Consider the following 16,086-nt stretch of genomic DNA (forward strand, 5'->3'; position numbering starts at 1 on the left):
TTGCGAAGGGGTGACAATATACAGAAGAATATGAAGATGAGAAATTAGGGGAGGGGGCTGGAGAGATAGCTTGGTGGTTGGGGCACTGGCTGCCCTTGCAGAGGACCAAAGTTTGGTTTCCAGCATTCATAAGGCAGCTCACAACTGCCTGTGACTTTCCTTTTAGGGGTTCTGACACCCCCTTCTGGCCTCCATGGACACTGCACACAAGTAGTGCATAGATACCCATGAGGACAAAACACCCATACGCATAAAATATATTTTTTTAAAATGCAAGTCTATTGAGAGCTGGCAGAGCCCCCATTTTGCTGCTGTATTGTTTGTTTAAGATGTGGTCTTGTGTAGTTCAGGTTGTCCATTAACACACCATGTGACCGAAGCTCTATACATATAACCAGAAACCAATCATGGCAGGAGGGGTAGAAGCGTTCTTGGCTTTATTCTCTGAATCAGTTAGCTGTGTGAGTGACCCTCAGATCTGACCACCAGACCTGAGTGCCTCTCCCTAGCTCTGTGGGAAGAAGCTTATGGTGAGAAGCACCTTGAAGTGGCCTCCAAGTTCCAATCAGTCTGTGGCTCAGCCCAGTGCAAAGTCCCCTGGGCTTTGATTACTTCCACCTTTAAAGAAAGAGCTGAAGATGGCGGCAGCTTCCTCCTAGACTCCTCCAGGAGAAACTCTAAAGCCGAAGCATGGGGGCAGCATCATGTGTCCTCCTTGCCACCGAGAACATCTACGGAAATTGGACACTCTGGCCCCAGCAGCCACACCCTTGACTGTTGGCCACAGTAATACAAGTACGGATGGTCTCCAGAGCCAGGGTCTAGGGGTGAACTGAGGATCCCTGGGCCTTCCAGGACCCATAGCTCTATCCAGATGGCTAGTGAGGGTTTGTGGTTTCTGAGGGATGCATGGGTCTGAAGAAGGATCGCAGTCATGAGAATGTAGTGAGAAATGGCCGGCCCCTTTACTGGTAAAAAGTAAGTAAATGAACAGATGAAAGAGTAGATAAGTAATTAAGAAGAATGAAGATAGATTGAATGTGGGAGTGGTCTACTTCCTTGGGTGACTTCACTGCCCTATTCTGGTCTCAGAGAATTCAGTTCCAAGATCCACCTTGAGACCATGAACTCACAGAAAGGCAAGAGAAAATGGGAACATGGCAGCTTCCCACATCCATGGGGAAGCTGGTGGCCTTCAGAATAAAGAGGGGGCATGAAAGGCCCTGGGGAGGGCTAGGGTTGGTGGGGTTTGTCTTAAGGGTTTTGTGGAAGACACAGTTAGAAACCCGTGAATAACATTGAGTCTTTGAACAGGGAATTTTTTTCCTGAGAACTTTCACCTGTTGCCTTCCTGTGGTGAGTCTGGACGTGACCTTCCACTCTGAAGATGAAGGGCTCCCCTGCCTTTCCTCTGGCTGGCTGTCCCTTCCCTCTGCTCCTCCTGGTGTCTGTGGGAGTCTCGGAAGGTCAGTGTTCTGCCTTCTGTGTTGTATTTACTGTCTTGTGTTTAACGACTTCTCTTGTGTAAATGCAATCATACGGCCATCTACTGGCCAAGAAAATAACCTCCCTGATCCTCTGGGTAATTTTTATAAAAGTCAGAACTGTGATATCCACCTAAATCTTCACTGATTGTGGGTGAGCTTGGCCTGTAAATGTTACAGTGCCTGTGTTGGCCCTTTGTGTGTTGGCATGCCCTTTGTATGCTCACGGTGTGTGTGAGTTTTCTCCCTGCTGTGGTCAGCCGCATGTCAAGAAGATTAAAGGTGGAGCGGTTAACTCATGGTTCGAGGATGTGTGGCCAGGAAAGTGTGCATTGGAGGTTCCGTGTACACAGGAGAACAAAGAGTTTGGATTAAGAATTCTTAGGTTGTGACCTTAAATAAATCATTTATTCCCTCTGAGACACTATCTCCTCCTTCATAAAACAAAAGTGCCTTTTAGATAAAATTATCAGACTTTGGAGAGAACTCAGAAAGGAGACTATGGGAATGGCATAGTGGATAAATATAAAAATTCTGATGAAACCCAGGGCACTGTGTATGCCAGACAACTGGTCCACCATCAAACACACCCCAGCCCTAATATCAAAAATGTTAGTGTCCATGAGCGCTGATTCAAAACTCTGTAAATTTTTGTGTAAAACATTTTTGTGTATCTGTGTGCATATGTATGTATGTATGTATGTATGTATGTATTCATGTGTGTATCTGTATGTATGCACTATGTGAAGTTTATTGAAGGGTTGTTTCTAGTAATAGGACGAAGTGCTATAAATGTTACTCATTGCCCAAACCGCTGCATAATGTGCACATTCATGTGAAACCATGATTCCCCACTGCACTGTAAAATAGTGAAATGGACTTTCTAAACTGAACTGCTGACGTGTGTATATGCTGACACCCAGTGTTGGGTAGAGGAGAACATGTCTCAAAGGCACCCCATGATTGGAAGCAATGTAGAACTGAAAAGAGCCTGTCCCCACCCTAGCAACGGCCACTATCACACTCCTAGCCCAGAAGTCACTGCTCTAGGGAACCATGGCCAGGGCCACCAACTCCAATTCACATAGAGTTCCCCAGAACAGCTGTCCCCGTCCTCCCTCCCTCCTCTCCTTCCTCCCTCTCTCCCTCCTCTTCCTGCTGCTGCTGCTTTTGTGATCTTGGCTATGTTGACATATTTGAAGAATGTTCATTTCCTAAACTGTACAATAATCTGCATATTTGAGTAGATTCTAAATACTGAAGAAGCTAAAATACACACACATATACAGAGACAGACTGAGAAATTTATACACTTTTATATAACTATTCATTTTTAAAGGGGGCTTTTAAAAAAAGATTTTATTTATTTCTTTTATATATATGATATGAACACTGCAGCTGTCTTCAGAGACACCAGAAGAGGGCATCAGATCTCATTACAGAAGGTCGTGAGCCACCATGTGGTTGCTAGAAACTGAACTCAGGACCTCTCGAAGGGCAGTCAGTGCTCTTAACTGCTGAGCCATCTCTCCAGCCCTAACTATTAAATTTTTATCTGTTAAAATTTAATACTTTTTCTAAAGTAATACAAAGGAGAAATATGTTTAGATCCCTAAATATGAAAATGCAGGGTTGCTTGCTTGTCTCGCGTCTCATATCTCTAACCTGCTTCCACAATCCATCTCTGGTCCCCAGAAGTGTCTTGGTTCTATGTGAAGGGACCAGCTGAGCCCATCGCCGTCCTGCTGGGGACTGATGCCACCCTGCCCTGCCAGCTGTTTCCTGAACAGAGTGCAGCTCACATGGGCATCCGATGGTACCGTGCCCAGCCCACCCCTGCTGTGCTGCTGTTCCACAGTGGACAGGAGCAGGGAGAGGTGCAGATGCCGGAGTACTGGGGCAGGACCCAGCTGGTGAGACATGCGATCGGCACAGGAAGTGTGGCTCTGCAGATACAGCAGGTCCAGGCCTCTGACGATGGCCTGTACCACTGTCAGTTTACAGACGGCTTCACCTCCCGGGAGGTCTCCATGGAGCTTCGAGTCATAGGTATGTGAGCTTGGCACAGGGTCATGATGTAACTGTCATTGTCATCAGAGTTTAACATCACAAACTTTACATTTCTGAACCTAAGAGGTGTGTGTGTGCACCTGTGCACGTGTGTATGCCTGTGTATGTGTGTACATGTGTGTGGTGTGTGTGGTATGGTGAGTGTGAGTGGTGTGTATACATATATGTGTATGTGTGTGCACATATGTGTACATGCAGGTGTATGTCTGGAAGGCAGAAGTCAACCCCAAGTCACTGTCCACCATGTCTTTTGAAACAGGTTTCTCATTACAGACGTCAGTGAGGCCCAGGGATCCACCTGTCTCTGGCTCCCAAACTTGTGTCACCACACCCAGGTTTTTATGTGGCTTCGGGAAGTGAACTCTGCTCCTCATGTTTGCACAACAGGCACTGTGCTCACTGATGCACTCGCCCAACCCTCTGAGCCTGTTTCGAGATCTTAAAAGAGGCCAGAAATTATATTTGGTAGCAACGTTGACACCCTCTGGCATTAACTTTCAGTAAACCAAGACAGAAAATAAAAATTGAGCCGATTTTCAAGTTTTAACTTTTCCTAGAACAATCCTTAGCCTCTGCCAGTCCACGCACATGCAAATTCAGTAACCTGGGGTCAAGCAGGGCTGCAGGGGAGCCTGGCTGACATCTTTGGTATAGTGAAGGTTGTCTTCCTCAGACGGCAGGCCTCAAGCTTGTGTCCTCTCTCCTCAGGTTTGGGCTCTGCCCCTCTTGTTCGCATGACAGGACCCGAGAATGGTGGGATCCGAGTGTTGTGCTCCTCAAGTGGCTGGTTCCCAAAACCCAAAGTGCAGTGGAGAGACACCGTCAGGGACACTCTACTGTCCTCCTCTGAGTCACAGACCCAAGACAGAGACGGGCTCTTCCAGGTGGAAGCGTCTCTTTTGGTCACAGATAGAGCTATCGGCAATGTGGTCTGCTCCATCCAAAATCCCATCTATGGCCAGGAGAAATCGAAGGCCATCCTCCTCCCAGGTCGGTGAGGACCAAACTCTACAGGGTGGGGGAGGGAGGAGGGGAATAAGGGCTGAAAGGCGGACACTGCCTCCAGTCCGGTTTCTGACTGTCCACGTGCACCCCGACAGAGCCCTTCTTCCCCACGACGTCTCCATGGAAAGTAGCGCTGGCTTGTTCTCTCCCCATACTATTGGTCCTCCTTGGTGGGATCAGCCTCGCTACCTGGAAAGAACATCAAGTCAAAAGGAGAGAAATGAAGAAATGGTCAAAAGAACATGACGAAATGCTTCAGATGAAGAAGGAGACAAAAACGGCACTGAAGATCAGAGGTAGAAATGGGGACAGCAGAATCAGTCAGGGGGTTGTGGAAAGGCTGGGGATGCGGGGCGGTAGGAAAGCAGGGGTTCCACGGGGCGCCAGTCCTGCAGGGGACCAGAGGACGAAGGGGAGGGACATCAGACCCCTGAAATATGGCCTCAAACACAACCTTCTCTTCACTCTGCCCTTCAGAGTCCCATGCTTTGCCCACGCCCACACTAAACCCCTCCCCTCGGCCTACACACCCCATCTTTCCCTGCACCCACACTCCTCCATGACCCGTCCAGCAGGTCCAGTTATTCCCGGGTCCCGAAGGGGCACTACCTGAGGGTCAAAAATGGGGGGAAGAGAGAAAGGAAGCCAAGCACGCTAACAAAGACAGAGTCAGTCTGGGTTGTGTCATGGCTTCGTTTAATGTTGGGGAGGTAAGTGGGTTTTAAGGCTTACAGAGAAGGAAATAACCTTCACACCAGACAAAGGAGGGAAGGGCAGAGACACCCCTAGGGGTTGAAGCAGGAAGCAAGCGAGGAGGTCATCTGGTCATCTGGAGAGGACACCCGGAGTTAACGGAGTTAACGCCGGCAGGTACATTCCGTGGTTAGGGCAGGAACATCTTGTGGTATTCTCGGGATCTTCTCACACTGGGCAGGAACATCTCGTGGTATTCTCGGAATCTTCTCACACCGATAGCTCAAGGAGAAGGCTCTAGTTAATTGTTCTTATATTTTAGCAGCCACCACCTTAGGGCCATGAGTAAGCATTAGTCCAAATAGCTCAGGACGGCTTCCCACATCTCCTCCTTTTTTCTTTCTTAAGTCGAGGGGTGGCTATGGAAAGAGGGTCGGTGGAGAGCCTGTTTTAGGCTATGTGATTTTGCCCCCACGTTCAGCACCGCAGTAACTAGGCCTTTTTAGATCCTAGTAAGGCAGGGCCTCTGCCTTAGGCTATGTAAGTTGCATCCACTCCTGGCATCACATCCTACTCCAATGGCTTAATCAGGCCCTTCGTGGGTGTGATGGGCATCCAGGTAGAGGACTCACAATAATCCCGTCATGGAGTCACCCTGCAGCCAAGAGGCGGTGTGCATCTGGCTCGTGGCACCACAATATTTCCCGTCATTGGCTACTCCACAGCTTATGGCCCTCAGCCACTATTAGGAGCCGGAGGTCACCCTCCCTGGCATTTCTACTGCTTAGGGAACCAAGAAAGTTCTGTGCCTGCAGTAAGGGTGGAAAACTGAAGGCTGAAGGTTGCTACCTCCATGTCTGTCAAGGCAGAATCAATCTGTGATTTAACAAAACTGGTTAATCTGTTAAAGGCCCAGGGGCCAAATGACAAAAGCAACAAAAGACCCAGGAGGGGCCCCAAAAGGCTGGAGAGCAAGGTGGAGAGCCAGGGAGAAGTCTCAGCATCAGTATACTCTGGCAGCTAGCATGTTCCTTCAGCATCCTGTAGAAAGAACACAAACATGCCTCTTCTCTACACTTAGAGTTCCCTGGCATTAAAATTTTTAAATTTTTGTGGTATATAGAGATGTAATTCTCCCTTCTTTTATTATAAAAATATTGTTGTAAAGTTCTATGGGCCTGTTCCATAATATCTTGCCTCTGCAAATTATGAGGAATCTCAGTAATATGACTAATATTAGATTATAAATAAAACATCTCAAATGACTGACTATAATAATCAGTTATAATATCTGTCTTAATCTGATTTGGAACATTCAGTATAAAAAATAATATATGTAAAAACAGTTATAACTAGAAAGCTTGAAAAGCTGTCAATGGTCATATGTATATTTTGATTAATTTTTTGAATTGCATTTGTATAAATAATTGAAAAAGTTAAGAATTAGTAGCATAAAAGAAACAATTTCAAGCAATTGTAAGCCATGAGTTATATATTATTAATATATAAATCAAAAATTTGATTTTTAATATTTTAAAAAGAACAGCTACAGCACCCAATTCAATTATCTGTGCTGAAGCAAGGGGACACTCAAAAGAATAAACATGTGATCTAATTATAGGAGCTTTACTCCCATAGTAGATGCATTTTTATAGGATGCATGTATAAATCTATAACAATAAAAATATGTATAGAGGTATATTTTTAACAATTTATCTTTTAGATAACAATTATTAATTTTGCCTAAAAATGGCTTGCCATGTAATAAATCAGCCATCAATGTTTTGTAATAACCAATTTGATTGCTGTTTGAAACAAGGAACAAATGTTTATTACCTTGAAAGCAGAGGTTTAGGTCTTCCATGGGCAAGCTTAAGATGAGGTTAATATAAGATAAAGCCAATTAATATATCCTAAATTCTTTAAAAATCATTTATGTAAAAATTCTAAAAGTTAGGAGAAAAGGCCTGTAATGAACATTCCATGAACATTATACACTGAATAATTTAAGATCCTAGCTTCTTGTATTAAGATAGAGACAAAATATCTTTTCTCACTTAAGGTAAGGCTACTCGCCATTCCTTAAAGAAAAAACCTTCTAATGAAAGTGTTTTATTGCTTCTTTAAAGTTAGAAGCGAATGCTTTTATAATTGTCAGAATGTAAAGCAAAAAACACCCTTTAATCTATAATTTTGTTAATGCCTTATTGACCTTTTATAGATTTTAACTGCATTTTAAACCACACACGGATAAGGATGTAAGGAATGTCCTTTTATCCAAACATTCCCTAGTTGAGGTGAGGTCTGTAAGGCAAAAATAGTTTTTCACAAGCTTCCACTGAGGCAGCCCCAAGCCTTGCAATAATTCAAATGTAAATTCCCCCTTTTTTTTTTTTCTTCCAAAGGACCCACCTTGAGTCCTTGGCTAGGACATTACAAGCGCTTCCTCAAACTTAACCACCTTCTAATCTGAGCTTTTTATCTAAGACCAGACCCAAACCCGCCTGTCCAGTCCAGCAAGGACACCTTGAGGATTGAATAACCAAAGGAACCTGCAATTCCAGGATTCCGGGAAAGATCCTAGTTTCATAGTAGTCAAAGGAGCCTGTTTGATATCAAATAAATTTCCACTGAGATCTCCCTTTTAATTTTGGAGGGTTAAATTTTGCTTCTACCATTGTAGCCTATAAACTTGTGGAAAAGTAGCAATGGGCCTAAAATGGCCACAGCTGTATCATACTTAAAATTATCTTAATTACAAAATATGTTAAGAATCATGAGCCTTTAACAAGGCTGTAAACTTAAAACTGCAGCCAATGACACACTGGCAATTTTTATTGTAACTCAATTTTTCCTTGCAATATTAGAGTACAACTGCAACTTTGGAAGCAAATTCCAATTTTAAACAATCTATTTTCTTTAAAATCAATGGCAAACGTATTATCTTTACAGCACAAGGTTTGTCTGCCTGTTCTTATGTTCAAGTGTATGACGGTGTAACTTATTAAAGAGACATTATTTTAAATCATATTTCTTATAAGTCCAATCTCCAGGCCAAGATTCACATGAAACACCATGCCAATTTAGAAGCATCTTAGGGGCCTGTATTTCCTGGGTTACGTCATGCCGCGTGTAGCTAGTTAAGATGGCTCTGACACTGAATCGCCAGTTTTAAACAAACCTTTTCTTAATAACACTATAACTTTTAAATCATAGCCAATTAATTTATAACTCTATAGCCAAGATATGTAAAACATTTATACCTTTAAGACCTATTAAAAACAAGAATAAAGCAATTACACAAATTTTATTAGTTAAACCAGAGTTTTCCCAAACCGGAGGTTATTGGTTCTCTAAGAAAAAAGTTGAGCACGCTGCTGGGTCTACCGGCTCGTGGCCCGCAGAGTTCCAGGGTCCCTCCAAGCTGGAGCAAAGCCAAGTAACTTTGAGGTGCTAGCACTCTGCCTTTAACCACTCGCCAGGGCCAATTGCCCGTGGCCCACGGAGTTCCGGGCTCTCTCTGGCGGCCGCATTTATTGCCTGTGCCCCGCGCGCCATGCGCTGCCCTGCGCTCTACCTCCCAAGTGCTTGGATTAAAGGCGTGCGCCACCATTGTCCACTGCTGCACATTTTTTTTTTTAGCTGTGTTTTACGCCTACTTATGAATGTGAGGCACCTCAAATTAGCCTCCTCTGTGTAGACTGCAATTGGCAGGACTGCCAGCAAGATAAAGCTTTTTTACCATTTTTTTTTCTTTTTAACATAAAACATAAAAACGACCAATCATTCAGCCAAACAAAACAATAGACAACACAAATTGACACACATATAGACAAGTTTTGGTGCACCAAAAGACAAACAACAGACAACGAGGGAACTTGATGTCCCAAAAAGATCCAAATATCTTAACCTGAACTAAAGAGATCTCCAGTAGGTTTCAGAGAGAAAACAGGACGTCTCCCGTTTTCCTGTCCTCACCAGGAGAGTTTTGAAATAGCTTCCAACCATTTTTTTTTTATACCGAGTCCTACACATGGAAGAACTGCTTTTCTGAAACCTGCTTTTTCTCTTGTTTAAGATTTAACAAGGGGGAAGGAGGATGCCTAGTCGAACACACACACCTGTGGAGAGGGGAAGAGAGCCCAGGAATTTCTCTGCAGTCCAGGTCTTACATGTTGCCCTTGAGAGGCTTCTCCCTGGCCGCCTCAGCAGCAGTCCCCGACTTCTACCTGCATGGGTCTCCCCTGTCCATTTTTGCCTAATCCCTGTCCAGGGAGCTAGCCCTGGGAGAGCATTTGTTGAGCAATAACCTCATTGAGACTACACATAAGGACTCTCATTTGAGAGAGAATGTCTCTTCCCCAGAGGTTAACAGGCAGACCAGGGACCATGAAGGGCTGAGTAGAGCCAGTATTTCCCTCACTGTCTTCCCAAGTCAGCAACTGTGAGCTCTGGAGAGTATTTTTTGATTGTCCAATCCCCTGCAGATGGGTCAGAGAGGTTTGCAAAGTGGGAGTCCAAGCACTTTGGGAGATCACAGTAGAATCGGCACCTGAGTCTAAGATGCCCTCAAAGCTTTTACCGTTTATTTTAAGGCTGATCGTATAGGACGATCTCTGGTGATTGCCTGGACCCAGTAAAGGTCTGAGGAACTTGGCTGAGAGGAGCCGAGCTGCATACCTATCACTGGGTATAGGGTGGCGGGCCACGTGGAGGGGCTTGTTTTGGCTCTGGCTTTTTCTAGGCATTTGACTTTGAAATAAATCTTGAAGTTAGAGTGACCATTTGTCCCTCATAGCTCCTTTAAGAGGGCTACTTGCTCTCTGCAGCTTTTCTCCTCCAAGTTGGCTTTCTCCCCGGAGGTGGGGGGGTGGGGGGGTGGGTCTCTTAACTTAATGGCATATCAGCAAGGGATGGGTCCCTCGGGAGCAGAGGATAAAGAGAAGTTACAGGAGCAGATGGCGGGCACTCAGACCTGTCTATAAAGACCGAGGAAGGCTTTGGAGAGTTCTTTTTAGAGGAAAGCAAGGTCACAGAAGCTGCCCGCGACAAAGGGCAGAGGCAATATTCAGCAGGGTCCTCGTTCACACTCTGAATGAGCCCCCAGTAACTAAAGAATGTATCAGACATTGGTTCACCTGTACCTGTTTTCAAAATCTTATTAATTTCTTTACCAACCCTATTCCACGCTGGCGGGTAAATATCAGGTCCACTAAAAACCAACCAAGGGCATTTTGCATGACAAAACAAAAGAACTTAATTAAATCTTTTTTCTTAACTCTTACTCCTCTCTCCCTGAAGAGGATTGCTTGATTTCTCCTATGAATCAAGCCTCTTTAGCCTCTTTTCATAATTGTTTCCCCATGACAATCGGACGACAATTGTTCGGCCACTTACCTGCCCCTCCAGCGACGCACGAGCGATACGGTCTGTGGGGTCCTTCATTCCTTTTCCCGGGATTTCTCCTCCGTCGTCCGGTAGTTGACCGTACTTCGGGTCCCTGGTTCGGGCGCCACTATGACCCGTCCAGCAGGTCCAGTTATTCCCGGGTCCCGAAGGGGCACTACCTGAGGGTCAAAAATGGGGGGAAGAGAGAAAGGAAGCCAAGCACGCTAACAAAGACAGAGTCAGTCTGGGTTGTGTCATGGCTTCGTTTAATGTTGGGGAGGTAAGTGGGTTTTAAGGCTTACAGAGAAGGAAATAACCTTCACACCAGACAAAGGAGGGAAGGGCAGAGACACCCCTAGGGGTTGAAGCAGGAAGCAAGCGAGGAGGTCATCTGGTCATCTGGAGAGGACACCCGGAGTTAACGGAGTTAACGCCGGCAGGTACATTCTGTGGTTAGGGCAGGAACATCTTGTGGTATTCTCGGGATCTTCTCACACTGGGCAGGAACATCTCGTGGTATTCTCGGAATCTTCTCACACCGATAGCTCAAGGAGAAGGCTCTAGTTAATTGTTCTTATATTTTAGCAGCCACCACCTTAGGGCCATGAGTAAGCATTAGTCCAAATAGCTCAGGACGGCTTCCCACACCTCCAGAGGGTGCTGCCAGTTCTCCCCGATGCGGCATCGGTTCTCTTCAAGAATGGGTTTGAGAAGCCCTAAGACATCTTCAACTCCCAAGGAGCTGGGACATTGCCCTGCGACCCCATGGCACCTTATCCGGTTATGGTGTCCCTGTGCGCATGCTCGTCCTTAATTACGGGGCCACTAAGGGAACGCCAAGCCTAATTCGTTAGTGACTGTCCAGACTCAGGACAGGCTGTCTCCGACTCAGTCTGACGGTTTTACACCTCCCTCTTCTTTCAGACGACCTCCAGGCCGACCTAGGTGAGTAGCTTTCCTCCCTCTTGTCAACATTTGTCTCTCCTCCCAACACCCCCCAGCCCGCTTCTGTCATTCATTCAATGTTGGGCTTTTTGTTTATTTGTTTTTTGTTTTCAGATCGGAGGAAGGCGCTGTACAAAGAAGGTAAGAGACCATGGGTCCTGCACCTCGGATTCCCTGATGCAAACTCCCTCCCCCCGCCCCCGCCCCCGCCCCCCGCGGTACCCTCTCAGGGTGGGGATGAGGAAACTGAAAGGGTTAATGATAATCAGTGCGGAAACCTGAGAGGAAATGGGGGATGGACAGGTGGACAGAGGACGTATGTGTGGGGCCACAAGTCGGTACTCAACTGTCTTGGGTCTGTTCTGTTGCAGACTGGAAGAAGGCCTTGCTGTACCCCGGTAAGTGAGTTCTTGGAATTGAATCTTGCCAGCAACTCTTGAACACCCGTGACCTCGCGCATGCGCTTTAATGGCTATCAACTTGCAAACTGAAAAACAACAACAACAACAAGAAACAGGGTACACAGCACGCGCTGTAGCTAAGGCTGGGTCTGAGCTCCTGGTCCTCCTGCCTCCACTTCCCAAATGCTAGGATTTCAGGTGTGCACCACCGTGCCTGTCAAGTTGTGATCATTTTTGCTGGGGATCAAACAGTCATTGTTTTCTATAGCTAAGGAAAAAGGAAAAGCAACTAGAGTTGCTACTTATGTGCTATGTGTGTGAATGTGTGCCTATGTATGTGGGTGATATGTGTGTGTGTGTGTGTGTGTGTGTGCGCATGTGTGTGTGAATGTGTGCCTATGTATGTGGGTGATGTGTGTGTGTGTGTGCATGTGTGTGCATGAGTGAATGTGTGTGCATGTGTGTATGATGTGTGTGTGACTGGGTATGTGTATGTGTGAGCATACATGCAATGTGTGTGCAAGTGTGTGTGATGTGTGTGACTGGGGATGTATATGTATATGAGTATATGTGTGATGTGATGTGTGTGTGTGTGTGTGTGTGTGATGTTTGAGTGTGTGTGTATGATGTGTGAGTGTATGATGTGTGTATAAGTGGTGGGTGGGTGTATAAGTGAAGTACACAAATACCTTAGGTCATTCTTTGGCCCCATCTGTGCAATTTTCACTCATCAGACCTTGTGCCACACGTAGGTGGCACAGCTGTCACCTCTGACCCTGTGGAAGTTGAAAGTCCCCAAGGAACATAAGGTAGAAACCAGGCCACTCCAGGCGGCCTGGGTGCTTGCAGGGCACACTTACTCAGTGGGACCTCCGACAGCTCACTAAGCAGTGTCTAGTGAGACCTTTCAAGGATTTGCTTAAGATGTCCCAGCAGGGGCTGGAGAGCCACCTCAGCGCTTCAGAGCAGTGGCCACCCTTGCAAAGAACCTGAGTTCAGTTCCCATGGCCTGTATGTGGTGGCTCTTAACATCCTGTAGCCTCCATCCCAGAGAAGTTAGCGCCCTCTTCTGGCCTCTGCTGGCACTGCACTCACCCAGAACACATACACACACACACACACACATACACACACACACACACACACACACACACACAAAATAAGATTTAAAAATAAATCTTTTTAAAAATCTTCCTGTGGACCCAGAAAAAGGGAGTTATGCACTGAGGATGGATGCGTGAGCTCAGGTAGCTGCGGAGTCAGCCACTCTTCTCACTGCAGGATGGAGAGGACGGGCTGCATTTCCGAGCGACTCCTCGCCTCTCCCCACTACATATGAGAAGCTAATGTGTGTGTGTGTGTGTGTGTGTGTGTGTGTGTGTGTGTGTGTGTAGGGAGGTCCAGTGGAGACCTCAGTGATCTACCTAACAGGAAAAAATCCTTATCTGCCTTCAAGACTACAGATCTATCTAACTTCTGAATAAAGCCTTGAAATCCAGCAGCTGCTGCATCTGAGCAAAAGGAACTTATCACCCACCCCAAGTCCCATCCCCACCCTCATCCCCACCTCATCCCTGCTCCCACTCCCACCCTCACCCTCATCCCCACACTCATCCCCACCCATTCTCACCCTCACCCCCACTCCTCCCAATCCCACTCCCACCCTCATCCCTACCCTTCCCAATTCTACCCTCACCCTCATCCCCACCATCATCCCCACACGCATCCCTACCCCCATCCTCACCTTCATCCTCTCCACCCCAAACCCCACCCTCACCCTCTCCCACCCCCAACTGTAGCATGGAGTCTGTAGGGAGCAGGCTCTGAGACAGCACAGAGAGCAGCCCACATTCTGGGAGTTTCTGGACACTAGAAAGTCTGAGGGGCTTAGTGGAGAAGGAGAGAGGAGGAGAGAAAGTGAGGGGAGAGAGCGCTGGGGCGCACACCTCGTTTTCCTTCATTGCGTGCACATGTTTGCTCTGCTCTCTTCCAGACTGGAGGAAGGAACTGTTCCAGCTGGGTGAGTGGACTTGCTCATTTGCCTCCGAGGTCGGTTCTGGGTTTTTGTTCCTCGTTGGAGATGAGTGTCAAACCTTGCATATGCCACGCAAGCCAGGGAGCACTCCAGCCCCCCAGGAGCACTCCAGCCCTCCAGGGAGCTCTTCAGCCCCCCAGGGAGCACTCCAGCCCCCCCGGGAGCACTCCAGCCCCCCAGGGAGCACTCTAGCCCCCCCAGTTTGCTCTCTGCTGTCTTGTGCGATCTTCCTGGCAGACACTTGTTCTGGCTGAGTGCGGAAGAGAGGAAGGGATCTTGCTGTGTGAGCCTATGCTGGAACCCACTGCCAAGCTCGGCCATGCTGTTCTGATCCCATCTCAACTGGCCCAGTGGGATCCACTGAGCTTGGGTAACAGAGACCACCAGGCTCCTTACTGAGGAGACCCCTGACTAAGGAATAGCTGCTCCAAGTGGCTTGGCTTCATGTGTGAGGTCAGCTTGTGATCCACCCTTCTGTAATTGAGGCACGAGGCTCTGATTTAGGGCATCGGGGTGAACAACATTCTTACATAATCCCTTCAAATCCTGGCTCACTCGGTGCTCTCCCAAGACCCAAGCTAGGATGAGCCGCAGAAATGTGGAGCTCAGCACGCATCCCAGGACCCTACAGACAAGCTAGGATGAGCCTCGGGGCTTAGCAAGCACCAAGAGAACACACGGCCCGGCACACCGAGGAGTGTCGATGCGCCAGCTCTCCGCGCCCGCCGCGCTGTCTCCTTCAGACTGCATTTGTCCCGTGGCTTCCTACACACAGCGCTAGCTTTGAACTCAGTTATTAATATACAAACATTACAGTGGTGGTTTTGTCTGCTCCTCTGCCCCTCCTCCTTCTCTGCCCCTCCTCCTCTGCCCCTCCTCCTCTGCCCCTCCTCCTCTGCCCCTCCTCCTCCCCTGCCCCTCCTCCTCTGCCCCTCCTCCTTCTCTGCCCCTCCTCCTTCTCTGCCCCTCCTCCTCTGCCCCTCCTCCTCTGCCCCTCCTCCTCCCCTGCCCCTCCTCCTCTGCCCCTCCTCCTTCTCTGCCCCGCCTCTTCTGCCCTGCTTCCTCCTTTGCCTCCCTTCCTCCTACCCCACCCCTTCCTATTCTCCTCCCTTTTCTCCTCCAGCTCCTGTGATGATAAATCAGGAAATGCTTGACCAGGACAAGTCAAAGACAGAGGAGAACAGAGGTGAGGAGACAGCAGATCCATCTGCCGGAGACTCACAAGTAGCCCACAACGTCATCACGCTCTCCCAGGAAGGCTTCATGTTGGGGAGATACTACTGGGAGGTGGATGTGGAGGATGCCGAGGAGTGGACGCTAGGAGTTTATGAGCTGTACGCTCAGGATGCATCACCCACAGACTCCTCGAGGAACTTCAGAGTCCTGGAAAAGAAGGGAGATGGATACAGGGCTCTTGCCTTCTGTTCCCAAGACATTTCTTTGGAAGAACCTCTGCCACTGAAGACACATCCGCTGAAGATCGCCATCTTCTTGGATCAGGAGGACAATGACCTCTCTTTCTACAACATGACTGACGAGACACACATCTTTTCCTTTGCCCAGGTCATTTTCTTGGGATCAATCTATCCTTACTTCAAGCGTAACTCCATGGAGTTCTCTGTGATAGCACAGCCCTAAGTGATGTGCACAGGAACACATCTGTGTGGATGGGCGGATGCTGCAGCGTGCCTTCTGTAAGGTCCTCCTGGGCAGGCACAGGGACCTCTGACCGTGAGGCCTCTTAACCTGAGACTCCATGAGCCTCTGGGATCAGATCCTGGACAAGATTCTCGGACCATTTGTGTTGTGCATGGTGTTATAATTGTTAATAGTTTTCCTTCTTTTGACATAAGCGTGTTTAATCGTTCCTATCCATGGTTTTCTGAGTCCGATGCCACATTTGCTCCCTGCTTCCGCACCAGTGCATCATCATCATCACTATTACTAATTATATAGAGCTGCACGGGTCCATTTCCATGCAAGCATACAATGTATTCTGAGCGAGCGCATTCCCCCAGTGTTTTCCTTTGTTTATGTTTAGCATACTGTAAGCCAGCAATGTGCT

At 47.4% G+C, this 16,086-nt stretch overlaps 1 protein-coding gene across 1 annotated transcript; it reads left to right on the forward strand.

The window, feature by feature from the left end:
• Positions 1–1,387: 1,387 nt before the first annotated feature.
• LOC127669407 (butyrophilin-like protein 1) lies at positions 1,388–15,808 on the forward strand. The gene is made up of 9 exons (XM_052163244.1): positions 1,388–1,466; positions 3,180–3,533; positions 4,263–4,544; positions 4,655–4,855; positions 11,565–11,585; positions 11,700–11,726; positions 11,957–11,983; positions 13,980–14,006; positions 15,145–15,808. Exons 1-9 carry the CDS (start codon positions 1,388–1,390, stop codon positions 15,657–15,659), a joined length of 1,533 nt encoding a protein of 510 aa, XP_052019204.1. The 3' UTR covers positions 15,660–15,808.
• The last annotated feature ends 278 nt before the right edge of the window (positions 15,809–16,086 follow it).

The sequence above is a fragment of the Apodemus sylvaticus genome, chromosome 19, assembly GCF_947179515.1.
Source record: "Apodemus sylvaticus chromosome 19, mApoSyl1.1, whole genome shotgun sequence".
Lineage (NCBI taxonomy): Eukaryota > Metazoa > Chordata > Mammalia > Rodentia > Muridae > Apodemus > Apodemus sylvaticus.